The 13,896-nt window shown below is 42.5% G+C and overlaps 1 protein-coding gene across 3 annotated transcripts in view; it reads right to left on the bottom strand.

The window, feature by feature from the left end:
* The window catches only part of lrp4 (low density lipoprotein receptor-related protein 4), a 156,530-nt gene that overhangs the window by 50,485 nt on the left and 92,149 nt on the right, over nucleotides 1-13,896 (bottom strand). For all 3 annotated transcript variants that reach the window (XM_049561475.1, XM_049561481.1, XM_049561489.1), the window contains exon 3: nucleotides 8,602-8,718. In XM_049561475.1, the coding sequence (XP_049417432.1) occupies nucleotides 8,602-8,718 (117 nt within the window). The remainder of the gene's footprint in view (nucleotides 1-8,601; nucleotides 8,719-13,896) is intronic.

Raw genomic sequence — 13,896 nt, 5'->3', positions numbered from 1 at the left:
ACGACCACGACCACGGATATTAAAACCAGCTGAAAGAAGCATGCAAGAGGAACACCACTCTTCTTTGCATGCCTCCATCCACCAAGTTTTTACATTAAATGTTGCATTTACGTGTATAACGTGCAACATAGACAGGTCCAAGCTTTTCTGCTCAAAGGTCATTTTCATTGATCAATAAGCTAAATAAAAAAAGATTTCTTAATGATTCCCCAGTTCTTCCAAATTCAAACCAGCTGAATTTGGGCCTGGTTTCATCCATCAAAGCTCCTTTTATGTCTTAATTAAGTATACTGACTGCTGCAAGTCAGTAAATGTTGTTTCAGGCTACAGTTCACCTTGAAACTGAAGATAAGAGACACATTTGTCATTCATACCAACAGCTGTGACGGTGCAGTCAGACAGAAGTCACTCCCTCCAGTGAACTTTCAGCACTGTGACACTGACAGTGTTTCAGTTTCTAACCCTTTCATTTATCCAAACAACTCCTCCGCCTTGCCTCTTTAATCACACCTCCATTGATAAAAGACTGAATGGATTTTCAAAACACCGCCTCTACTGTTACCACTTCAAATCGATGGCAAAACCCAGCCATGCTCGCCTGGGGCCGAGTAAACAGGTTCGTCAAGGAGAACCAATGATGGATGGCCCCTGGCAGGAGGTAATCTATAATTTATCACTGCCGTGTGTGAGTGTCAGACAGCTGAGACAAACAGAGAGAGATAAGGAGAGACAGAAACAGAAGGATGCCCACCGAACAGAAGCGCAGGCGAAGACAAAGATGAAGCTTTTCTTTATCTCTGAGAGATTTTTCATCTTTTCTCAGGTGTGTTGCATCACAGCACGAGTCAAGGCTGCTGGAGACACACTTCACTGCAGAGACATGACATGACATGAGGCCCCAGAGCAGGACTCCAGACTGACAGTTTCAACTCGTAGCAGTGGGGCACCCTACTGAACATTTTAGGGGCACCAGCACAATTTCTAGGAGAACCACTTGAACCAACATGCAAGGCAACACATTCATATTTTTCTATCTTTACTGCAATAATGATACATGACAGACAATTTGCAGAAATAACAATGATAATGTTTTGTTTTATTTTAAAAGAAAAAGTCACACTCTTAGCTACTTAGCCCTGACACTTGCTGGTGCTCGCAGCTGAACATGATTATACCTGGAGTATTTACAAATGTAGATATTTTAAGGTGCACAAGAAAAAGAAGAAGATAAACTTTATTAATCCCTGAGGGGAAATTCAATTTTTCAGTCTTGTCGTTTACACACAGGCCTGAAATACACACGCATGCACAAACAGGACGTATGCATGCCTTGGACAGGCACCCTGAGCAGTTGGGGGTTCAGCACCTTGCTCAAAGTGCGCCTTGGCAGTGCCCAGGAGGTACTGGCACCTCTTCACGCTCCATATTTGTTCCGAACACGGATTTGAAACCACACCAAGCCCCTGTGGACTTAGCTACTGCCACCCCACTGAGCCACTGCCGCCAAATGCATAACTTATATTTTGCCAGTTTTCCAAAGTGATACAGCAAAACTGCTTGATTTTGAGTCTGTATGTGATCGGAGTCATCCTTAATTCGATTGTAATAATTGTCAAGATTTTTTTCCAGCAACCCAAAATCAAACAATTAAGTTATTTCCCTCACAATATAGAAGGATTTTGTAATGTATCAGGGACACAGGAAACATGTTTTATACTTCCTGTGAATGTACTCCAATTAATCTTATTTTCTAATATGTAATTTGTACTTACTGTTAATACCTAAGTACACATTGATTGCGGGTCGCTTCAATGCATTCACTATAAAGGTTAGAATACAGGCACTTTAAATTCTAAAGGTGGCTGTTTGACTACAGAGAAGCAAGTGACTGCTGGCTTGGTGCAGAAACATCAGACCTGCACAGGAGGATTTGATCCAGCTTGGCTGACCGGCAAAAAGACTGCCGCCAGTCGCATCTCCGATGTCAAACCAGACGATACAAAAGTTGGAGAGACACAGGCAGAGCGAAGCAGAGTCTCGGCAAGAAGAGCAGACGGAGCAATGTCACGTGCAAAGCAACACACACGCACCAGTTCTCACTCTCTTCTGGTGTTTCACATGATATAAATAATGATTTAAGAGGTCGCACTGGTGCTCCTTGTTGTCAAAGTAACACCGTCTCCAAAAAATGATACCGTAGACCTCTGTGGATGATGGCTATCTCTGTATGACCATAAAGAAACTTTCGTTACCTCGCATAGGACTTAATTTTAAAAGGTTTTGACTCTGAATATTTTATATTTCATTTCAGTAGATTAAAAAATAAAGATTCCACCACAAAATAATTTACAAACGGGCAACATTCTTATACCGATTCACTGTATCTGACATAAGCAAATATTGTCCAATCAATCAGCCCGGCTGATTTCTTGCTCCACCTTTTGACAGCTAAACCTCGGCTGACCTCACCCACATCAACCTCCTCTCAACCGTAGCACCCTGCCCTCCCAAAAAAAGGGGTGGGTCCAAACAGAAATTGAATTTTAAGCCAACTATCGACAAATACACTCATTTAATCTATTGTTCACCTCGTAAGAAAATAATTGAATTCCCCCCTCGCTCTGTCTCTCCCATGCTCTCTGTCCCCTCCCGTCAGCGAGGTAAACAGAGGGAGGTCAGAGGTCAACAAGCCCTCAAGACGCTCATCATTCACACAGCATCCAAACGTCAAAGGGCAAAGGGCGCTGGGAGTCATTACCAGGCTCTCTGCATGTGTTTGTGTGTGCGGTGAAATGGTGTCATGTTTTTTTTCCTGTGAAATGTCTTTCAAACTTCAAGAATTCAGAATATCTCATGTTAAAACACAGGCACCCACACCGAGACGCACCTCAGTCTCCATGTTTGTCTGAAATCTTGACAACTACTTTAGTTCCAGCCGAGCGTGGAGGATTGTCTCCCCCATCTCTAAATAATGAAATAAAATCCACTGCATCGCGGGGAGAAACAAAATATATTGGGAGGTGAAAGACAGACCACGGTGAAAAAATGAGGAGAAAGACAGAAGCATAAAATAATAAGTAGTTTGGGGAACAGGGGAGGGAGGGAAATTTACTGGGCATGAAGATGAAAAATTCATAGCCGGCTCGCAGCAGACAGACCCCCCATCAGGAAGTGATTCAGTGTCTGGCTGCTGATACAGTATGTGGGTCAACAGAGGAGGAGGAGAAATCACTAGATGACAGACAAATAAGAAAAATCATTGAGTAGAGAAAGAGCTAACATGTACCTGCTGTACACACAAACCACATGAGGAATAATACAAGAGCTACTCTGGAAAACAATGGGTGTCAAGATTGTATTTGCTGTTAGAGCGCTGCAAAGGCATGAAGCTACGTCTAATCACGCAATACCAACTTTTTTATTTTATTTTTTTATTTACGGTAAATGGAATTTCCGTCCTTCCCTTTAATATAGATGCCACAATAAATGCTAAACAACCTAGATAATTGAAAGTAGTCATCCCCTAATTTTCAGGCACACTAGCACGGTGACTTGATGGAAGGCAGCATCAGTCCAACATGTTGGTCCAGAGTGAAACGACGTCACAAATACGTAATGGATTGCAATAAAGTTTGACTATGATGATCTCTACAGACAGGTATCGGCACATCTATGCAGAATTTATAGGCTACTGTACAAGATTTTGGGTCTGGTTTCCATCTGTAGTCCGAGTAGTAGTGACAAATCATAATTAAGTGGACTTTTAAGAGCAAAAGATGTGGAACACATTGGCTAAAATGCAATCTCAGAACCCATCAGCTAACATCTGACAATGATTTAGCTTTTATAGCATTTTTCTATTTGGTCTACATTTATCTGCAGGAATCTAAGAAGTAGGTTTCTCCTACTACGCACCTTGGGCATGGAACAATCTTTAAAAAGATCTATAATTGGAAACACTTACATCCATCAATGAATTTAAGGGCATCATAAAGAATGTGGTGACAGAGACATGGGCTTGTTCTTCGTGGGAGGCTTCTTTGTTTGAATAGTTGTTGTTTTGTGGTGGATTTTTGTATTATATGTTGTATTTGTTGCATTTTAAATGTGTTTTGATTGGCTGCTACCTCGGCCAGGTCTCTCTTGTAAAGGAGATTTTTCATCTCAATGGGACTTCCTGGTTAAATAAACAAATGAAATCTGGTTTATAGAGATGAGCCAAAATGTTGTCTGGACCTGTCTCAAGTTGCTAATCAAACTGTAAACAATGAGCCGTGCACAGAAGAGGAAGTCTTGGCATTACATCACCCACTGGCACAGGCATTAATTGGTCTCGTGTGGCACATTGCATTCTTGTTGTAGGTTTTCTGGGTCTTGAGCAAAAGCAAATGTCACAACCCTTTTAGATGATGAAGATTCTCAGTCATCCAGGTCATGGAAATCTTAGGGTGCTTTCAGACCTAGAGTTGTCTTGCCTTGGTCTGAATCAAAGAGACTCGAGAAACTCAAGCAAGTCCAGTTGCCTAGCACTTAAGATTACCATGATCTTGATGACTGAGAATATTCACAATGTATTGCTTAACAATTTGGGAAGAATGCCCTTCAGAACATCTAGGAAGCTGGCTGATTACAGGAACCACCTGCATTTCAATCGGAGATGCAGGCAACACAGGATCATTCCTAACATCCTACGCTCGGGTTCCGCTGTGAAAGGACACAGGACTGCAACAATCCTTCAGAGGGCCCAGAACCAGCTGCTCAATGAGAGAGTGAGACAGATTCATTTCACCATCAATGCGCTTAAATCTAAGACTGAACGGATGCTTGAGGAACTGACAGCACTAGGTAGAAGGCACTAGAAGGCACAGACATCGCAACACACCAAGAGCAAGAAACGCCAGACATGGAAATTCCTGACACTACAGACTCATCAACGTGAGGAGAAGACCTGCTTCACTTTGAGTCTGAACACACCTTCAAATGCAAACACAACCACCATGGATACATGCTGCTTCACATGAGATTTTGCATCTATGAACCCTGCAGACAGTGCAGTCCATCTGGCCTGCAAATATGAACCTGCTGGTTCAGGAGTCTGCTGAGGTAAAAACTGAACACAAAAAGCTTCCTTCCTCAGCTGAGCGGCTTCCTCCACTTCACTCATGTCCTCAGGCAAGTTCTTGGGTTATGTGCTTACCTGTAGCGCTTTTGATATTGTCGACTTTATACTATGATCTAACGTGAAAATATGTGTCTGTGAAGGGGGGTTAGCTCCATCTGAATCCTCTTTCATCCAACAGCAGAGCCTTTTCCACCAAAACTTACTGTATAACCATTTGCCATAATTCCTCAACTTAGTACAATAAGATGGTATCAAGACTCCAGCAAGTTTCCCCTGTTGCTGTTACAGTATGCTAACCCAAGCTAAACATCAATTTTCTCATCAATCACCCAGCAAGGAAGTGAATAAGCACATTTCCCAAAATGTCAAACTATTTCTTCCTCAGTCTCTGACCAAAATTTAATTGTTTCCACCCAAGCGTTCGCTTTTGCAGCCTATCAAACTCAAAAATAAGTTGAAACACATGAGTCAAGTTTTGATGAATTAGATAAGGATCAATTATGAAACCAAAAATATGGAACAGACAAATACTGATTTCAAATGTTGCACTGAGAAAAAAAAACACACCGGTGGTTATTTTCAGTTACTGGAAGATGCAGAGGGGAAAAAGGATTCTGTATTGATCTTTAGGTAACAGTTAAGTCACTAAAAGGACAGTGGCTGACTCTCTCTGCCATGTGTTGTCTCCATCAGGAACACGTCACTCGCTGTAACTATTCCTGTCCCTGTACAGAGCGTTAAGTGTGATTAAACTGAATCACCAAACCGACACTGACAGCGTGATGGAACGAGTGGCGTGCAGTGTACATCCACAAGGATCAGATGGCACATGCAGAGCCCTCTGAGTCACTATGGGTAAATAAATACACAAACTAAAAGTGGACTGTGTGCTCACAGCATCTGACCACTGACTCCACAGAGACTACTGAAACAACACACATTCAAAACGCTCAAAATATAGCAAAAAAGAAATGTCAATTAGGGGCGTTTCCTTCTATTGGTATGGAGTAAATAAACTAGGCGACACAAAGCGTAGTTTTGTCAGAAGTTAGAAGTATAAGCTGAGATTTACACATGGCTGTAATCCACCGGTAAGCAGAGTAGAAGAAGTAGAGGTCGCTAACAGGAAAAGAACAAGTTGCCTTGGCCATCTAACCCATCTATGAGATCTTCAAGAATTAGTTTCAGGTGGGCAAGTTTTATTTGCTGGTGTTGTCCATGTTTCATGCTGTCCGGAGATGAAGACAAATTAAGTTATCATAGAAATATCAGGGAAGATGCCGACAGTGGAAACAGCTGATCAGTCATGTGAGATGAAGGTTTGCTATGTCATAACTTATTCAGCTTTCAGGTGTTTCCATATCCCATTTTGCACATCGACTCTTTTTTTCGACAGAGGCAAACACTAACTTCAAGTGTGTATGAGTTTGCCAAACGTTGTCGTTTCCAGACAGCTTTTTGATACGATACTTCAAAATTAGCTGCATTCATTGGTTTCTCTCGGCTGTTTCAAAGCGCTGATCCCAGATTTTTGTAAGCAGTTCTCTATATGCCAATGTCATGGTGTATATGTCATATGACCTATATGACCTCTAGTATATATGAACATACTTTTTGGGCTTTTCTTTGTAGTAATCTTATTTTGTGTTTTATATTGCTTGTTTAGAGCTGTACATTTTTATCCTGCATTTTTCTTCTATGTTGTCTGTTTGTAACTTATGTTGCTGCTAATCTAAAAGGTTTTTCTGGTTACATAAGGTTTAAAAAAATGTGCATAAAAATACATTCATGGAAGTTACCGACACAATGTATTCCCTAACCTGGAAATCCAGACTCAAATCTAGACAGCTTTTGAGTCTGGCTCTCACCGATACACCCTTCCTACCCAAGGGGCGGCACTAACTGAGGCACATTAAATGCTGCAGCACGCAACTAGATAGCACAACAGCCAATCAGAGCAAAAAACAAGGTGACGTATTCATTGCAGTAAGCCCCATTGGTTTGCCGACCAGTGGGGCTAACTGATATATTATGCTTTTGCTGTATCCTGTCAGCAAAACAGCAAAAATGTCCTTCCTGGAAGTGAAGGCTTCTAGGGCAGTCTTCTGTTCCTCTCTCAAGGAAAAAGATAAGTGTAGTTGGCTTAGCGTTTCTTCCAAAGCTAAACTGAATGGACGCGGTCCTTCGGCAGCTGCCATCTTGGCTGTTTACTTTTCGACTCCTACGGCGCAGCACTGTCTTCATCATGTTGCGCCCGCCCAGAGCCCACCTCTGTCAGATAGACTGATCTGATTGGTCCGATAGGCAATTCAACGGGCTCTGCTCGCCGGGGCCACATCCCCATGCAGTGCAAATTCGAATTTGCTAGGGGCAGGGCATCTGGATTTCCAGGTTAACAATATTTCCCACTTTGCCAAAATAACTAAAAAAGCATTTCAAAAATGCTGGCAAAATGGCTCACTGCTCCAATACTAACTCTAATATAATCAGTTCAGCTAATTTATAAAGGGAGCTATACAGTGCAACTGGTTTCACTTGAAAACAAACTACTCCAAATGTTGGGGCTTTTCTTACCGGGGAAAAAAGCAGTGTATGGCTACAGTTTGGCAGTAAATGAAATAAAAATTAAATTAGATTGTGGTGATGTTGGTAAGAGCTCAACTCCACAGTAGGTATCACATGAACACTGGTATTGTGGTCATCCTCAGCCCTTGTTAAATCAGGCTCAACTGTTCTGTCAAACACCCATGAGGAGGTTTTCCCGCCTGCTCTTCCTTTTCTACCGACATTGCCTGAATGCAGCATTAACTCCTTTAACGGCCCGTTGAAGAAGAGAGGAATAGACAAAGGGCTCACCCTTTCCAAAACTGTCATCACTGTCAAACTTAAAATGACTCTCACAAAGATAGAAATACAGAAGCACGCACACACACACACACACACACACACACACACACAGACACACACACACACCTACCCAGCAGGCAGCAATGCATTCATACATAAATACAACAGCAGAAATAGACACTCTCCTGACTTCACCCACTGCAGGCCACATTCTGCCTGGCAAGCAGCTGAAGGGTATTTTGGGTTGCACACACACACACACACACACACACACACACACAAAGAAGACTACACAAATCAAAAGAAGGACAGGATAAACTGAGGGCAAAGGTCAGAAAGCGTCTTATGTGGTGACTGTGGGAGTGCTGACCTCTCACCAGTGTGTGTGTGTGTGTGTGTGTGAGTGTGAGACAGCCAGGCAACTCCTCCAGACTAAAACAAACACCTCATTGCACATGGTTGCCTCAAACATCTGTCCACTTTAATAACTCATCCCCCTGAGCCCGTCAGAGCAGGTTGAGAGTGTGTGGGTGTTTGTGTGTGTGTGTGTGTGTGTGTTTGTGTGACGGCACATATCAGTGTAACTGCCACTGTGTGTGTTTGTGTTGACAAGAGATGAGCAGTGTACTTACGGCAGTCCTGTTCGTCGGAGTCGTCCTCGCAGTCGTTGTCTCCGTCACACACCCAGGAGCGGCGGATACATTTGCCATTGTCGCAGTGGAAGTCCAGCGGCGAGCAGGTGGGGAGCACTGCAAACAAACAAGGGCAGACAACAACTGTCAGCAGAAACAAACAGACAAACAAAGAGTGAGGCTGAAGGGAGAGGAGAGGAAAGTTTGTTGTTGTTTTTAAGAGGTTCACTACAATATGACGTTTGATGCTTTCCTGTCAGTATTTCAGTCTTTCAACTTCAAAGTTACTTTATCCTTCTACGGTCGACACATGATTTTCATTCCATGTATGACACCATATTGTAGGCCTAGGTGATGTTTCCAGCACATTTCGGTCAGTACGGTAAAAGCTTTGGGTTTGAGTACCCAGTCTGACTGTCACCATAGACGATCCCATTAGTTCCAGATCATAATTAGCCATTTAGCTAAATCTGGTTTCATCTTCTGAAATGTGAATAGTTGCCCATTTTCATTGTCGTCTGCGATGACACACTGAATATATATTTTGAACAAAACAAGGTAATTAAATTTGTAAACTCTGGGAACCTGTGATGGGAATTTTTCACTATTTTCGGATATTATCCATCCATTAATTACAGAGGCAGCAGGCTGAGCCAAGTACTCAGACGTCCCTCTCCCCAGCAACACTTTCCAGCTCCTCCTGGGGGATAGCGAGGTGTTCCCAGGCTAGATGAGATATATAATCGCTCCAGCGTGTTCTGGGTTTGCCACTGGGCCTCCTACCAGTTGGAAATGCCCGTGAGCATCCTATTTAGATGCTTGAACCACCTCAACTGGCCCCTTTCAAGGCAAAGGAGCAGCAGCTCCACTCCGAGCTCCTCACCCTATCTCGAAGGCTGAGCCCAGCCACCTTATGGAGGAAACTCATTTCAGCTGCTTGTACCCACGATCTCATTCTTTTGGTCACTACCCAGAGCTCATGACTATAGGTGAGGGTTCGGACGTGGATGGACTAGTACATTGAAAGCTTTGTCTTCTGGTTCAGCTTCCCTTTCACCACAATAGTCCAGCGCAGTACATCACTGTGGATGCTGCGCCACACCAGCTACCCATCTCACACACCTCACTCATGAACAACACCTGAGATACTTGAACTCCTTCACTTGGAGCAATAACTCTCTCCCGCCCCGTCAGTCGCAGCCCAAAGTAAACTACACCAAACTAAACTCAATCAGATGTGATGTCAATCTAACACAGTAATGAAGCTTTTACTGATTTCACGGTCATCACTCAGTGCGGTAGGTTTAATTCCCCGACTGGTCTCAGCTCATCTAGAGCCTGAGCCTGATCTGGACCCACACGGCCTTCTCTCTCCCACCTTCTTTCCCTGAGACCCAGAGAGCAGCACTGAGCTCAGCTCAGCGCATTCCTCCTTAACTTCATATCCGCTCTAAGTGCAGCTACTCGCTATCTAAGCAGAGCCCGAATGACTGGCCCTTTGTCATCTGCAGACAGAGCTAATTTAATTACAGGCCAGAGAGGGATGGAGGGGGAGATGAGGAGGAGGAGGAGGGAGGAGAGAGCGCAGCAACTACTCACAGTGGACTCTCACCCGCCTGTCAATACCAGATATGAAATATTGACCGAACAACGCAGACTTTATGAAAAATGTATGACGTCATGCAGCAAGTTAACCAGCGAGGCAGACAGGCGGACGAGTCAGGGCTCAGTGAGTGAATTAAGTAAGCGTGTGTGAGTGTGTGTGTGAGTGTGTGTGTGCTGGGGTGTGGCTTTGGTCTCCAGGGATAGTAAAGCCCCACTGACCCACATACCCCTGCATGGATATTACATGAGAGAGAGAAAGACAGAGAGACCTATGCAAACAGAGCTCTCTTGCTTATCTCTTGTTCTTTTCACCTTCTGATGAACTCTCTAAATCATATGATCACACTGTGGTTGGGCTACATTTGCATAAATCATATCAGTTTCTTTATTTCTTTCCTTCCTGGCAGCACTTAGTTTCAGTTCAATTCTGCATGGTGTGAAATCAACCTACAAAGAGAAAATTACCACCTTTACATTTTTAATAACTTTCCATGTGGTGCATTCAAAGACGCTTGAAATATCTGAGGTTTGAGAGTTTGTAGTCAAATATAAAAAAATCCGCCTTTTGAAGCACGAAACAACATTTAAGTATATTTAATACTCAAATGAGCATTCGAGATTTTATGATTTAAGAACAAACAGTAGCTCAATAAAATTTGTTAAATTAAAAAAGTATAGTAGAGCTAAAAAGATACTAGTCAAACAAGACAGGCAATTTAAATAAGCCAATTTTCAGCTAACGTTATACTATTTTCTGATATTTTATAGATTAAACGAGTAAACGATTAATCAAGAAAACAATCAGCAGACTAATGAAAATTATTATTAGTTGCAGCCCTGGAGATCATAGTTCCCATAAAAAATCCAAAACTAATAATATGTTCCTGTCAGTTTTTAGTCCCTATGAAATAGATGTTTGAGCGTCTAAACCAATAGTTTCCAACTTGTCCAGCCACGGGATCCACATTTCTCCTGAGTCATTAGACCAGGGTCCACACAGTTTAATACATTCAGCGTCATACCTGCGTTTGGCCAAGCTAGTTTGCAGCCAATTCAGAATGGGCCCACGACCCACCAGTTAGGAACCACTGGTCTAAGCTTGTACCTGTACTGAGACGTATATCCAAGTGAAATGTAATATTTGTACAGTTACAAGAGCAATTTAAATTAAATTTGCATTTAAATGGAACGCTAAAAAGTGGGCAGGTTTTGAGTTTCGCGACGCAGAGCTACAGCGGACTGTTGGCTCATCAGAAGGAAGACGAGGGAGAGAAGACCTTGGCCACACTGTTTTGGAAATGAAAACAAAGATTTGTCCACTGATATCCAAACACACCTCTCTTTGTATCTCTGTTCATATTACTTTGTAAGCGACTACACCCACAAACCATACAGTGTGGTTTGATACGACTGGTGTGACCGAAGATGCTCTACAAGACCATGTCTGATGAGGCCATCTGGTCGCCAAAAGTCACATTTGATTAGACGAACTTTTCCAGACATCCACATGTGCAGGATGAGTGATTTAACATTTGAAACTGTTTCACAGGAAGAGAAAAGACAGGGATTTTGATGAACAAATTTACAGACATATACCGTAAAACTTGGTGTATAAGTCGCACTTTTTTTCCCTTTTTTTTCATCTAAAAAGTTGGGTGCGGGTTGTAGACCGGTGCGACCTATAGACCGAGGTAAATGCTGACATAGGTAATTTGACCCACACAAAAGAAGTTTAACGTTAATTTAAACTCATTTTTATGGCTCAGATGTTGTTATACCGTAATTTTATTTCTAAAAATAAAATTTTATTTCTATTTATATTAAAAATAAAGGGAATAACTTGTATAATGTTTTTATTAACAAATAGTAATATAAAACCTTGTTTTCCCTGTTTGAGACCTTAAAAAATAGACTGCGACTTATATGCCAGTGCGATTTATATTCCGAGTTTTATGGTAAATGACATATAACAAGAGAAAAAAGGACAATTAACACAGACACAGGATTAAACTGGGAAAATGTATTATTCATGTCACTGGGTCTTTAACCCAAACAGTTCTCTCTCAGTCGACATGATTCAATTTCAGAAGACAAAGCTCTGCTTTAATGAAATAAAGTCTGAGTTCAGTATTTGCCAGAACTGCTGCAGAGACAGAACTAAACAGGAGGTAAAATTCACAGCGATCCATTAAGGGAATATCCAGAGAGTCTGTCAGCAGAGTCCTGACACCTGCACGCCATCTACAAACCGCTCTCTGTCAAACTGAGGTAGTTTGATGCTCTTTGGAAGCATCTCTGACCAGGCGTCAGCAGATTTATGGCCTTAACCAACGAGAGGAGAAAAATGCTGCTTCTCTACATTTCAATAAATAATTCAGCTTATCAGAAGGGGAAGACAGCGCCGTGTTGACTTGTGCACACACACACCCACACACACATACAAACACACACGCAGACATAAGCAAACTGTCGCTGCACGGGCCAAATACACACACTGGTCCACAGTGAGGAATTGTTTAGGCACATAAATTGGGCGAGGTGCAAACTGTATGCAAATAAATACTTCCCCCTCTCTTACACTTGCATACACACACACAAACACACACACACACACACACACACACACCCAAGGACACAGAGTAGGTGGGGCCTGTATCATGGTATCAGGTGGATCAGCAGGGAGCATGCTAGGAAGGTTGATGAGGTCTCTGGGCGCTTTGATCTCTCTTATCACACAGATTCTGCTCAGCTCAGCGCTGCTCCTGTTGCTACCACTGCATTCCTCTGAGGCTGAGACACACACACCCTTACACACACACACACACACACACACACACACATTAACTGACACACTTTCAAGAGCCTTCCTGACATTAACTCTGTCCACATCATGTTGTTCGATGCATTCCAGGAATCATTCTATGATGTATGCTACTTTCCCTCCACCTGCATCATTCCTACATTTCTCCGAATGTTTTTCCACCTGAGGAGAGAAAGAGGGAGTCTGTGTGCTCACTGCGCTCAAGTTGCCAACAATATTGATGATGTAGATGTTTTCCCAGTTAAGAAGAAAGTAAGAGCGCTGACAGAATTATGCCACAGCAAAACCGCATCAAAGGTGGTGTTACATTTCACAGGCTACTGACGACAGATGCTCAACGTATTGCATTCTGGTTCATTTCCTGCTCCTGCTGTGCACCATTAATTATATAATACTGTCACATCCTCTCGAGCACAGTCACATAACAGTCAGAGTTGACACTCATGCATCCAACTTTTGGAAATTCGTTTAAACTTTGCTTAAGCATTACTACTTGTTTGACGTCTTTGTTCACATCCTAGAATGATCCTTCAAGGTCACACAGTGACAGAAACACAGATACACTCACACACACCCTGACCTTCACGGATGTGCTTTTCTCATCCGAGCTACAGAATTCCCACTTGCATTCCACAGGTCATTCCCAAACACACGCACAATGAAGGTCTGTCTATACTGACCATGACGCCGCTCACTCACAGTCTTCAGTGAGTGCTGAGTTAATTTTGTGTGTCAGTTTAAAAGAGTTGATTCACCCAAATTATGAAGAAAAAAGCTGCTTTTAGTCTTTTGTTTTATTTGAACTGTAGTAGTGCATTTAATGTTACTTTCATTAAGGAGTTTGTGTTTTTGTTTGTGTGTAAACGTCC

The sequence above is a fragment of the Epinephelus fuscoguttatus genome, linkage group LG2, assembly GCF_011397635.1.
Source record: "Epinephelus fuscoguttatus linkage group LG2, E.fuscoguttatus.final_Chr_v1".
Lineage (NCBI taxonomy): Eukaryota > Metazoa > Chordata > Actinopteri > Perciformes > Serranidae > Epinephelus > Epinephelus fuscoguttatus.
Note: the sequence above shows the minus strand (reverse complement) of the source record. Positions and strands in the feature narration are given on the sequence as shown.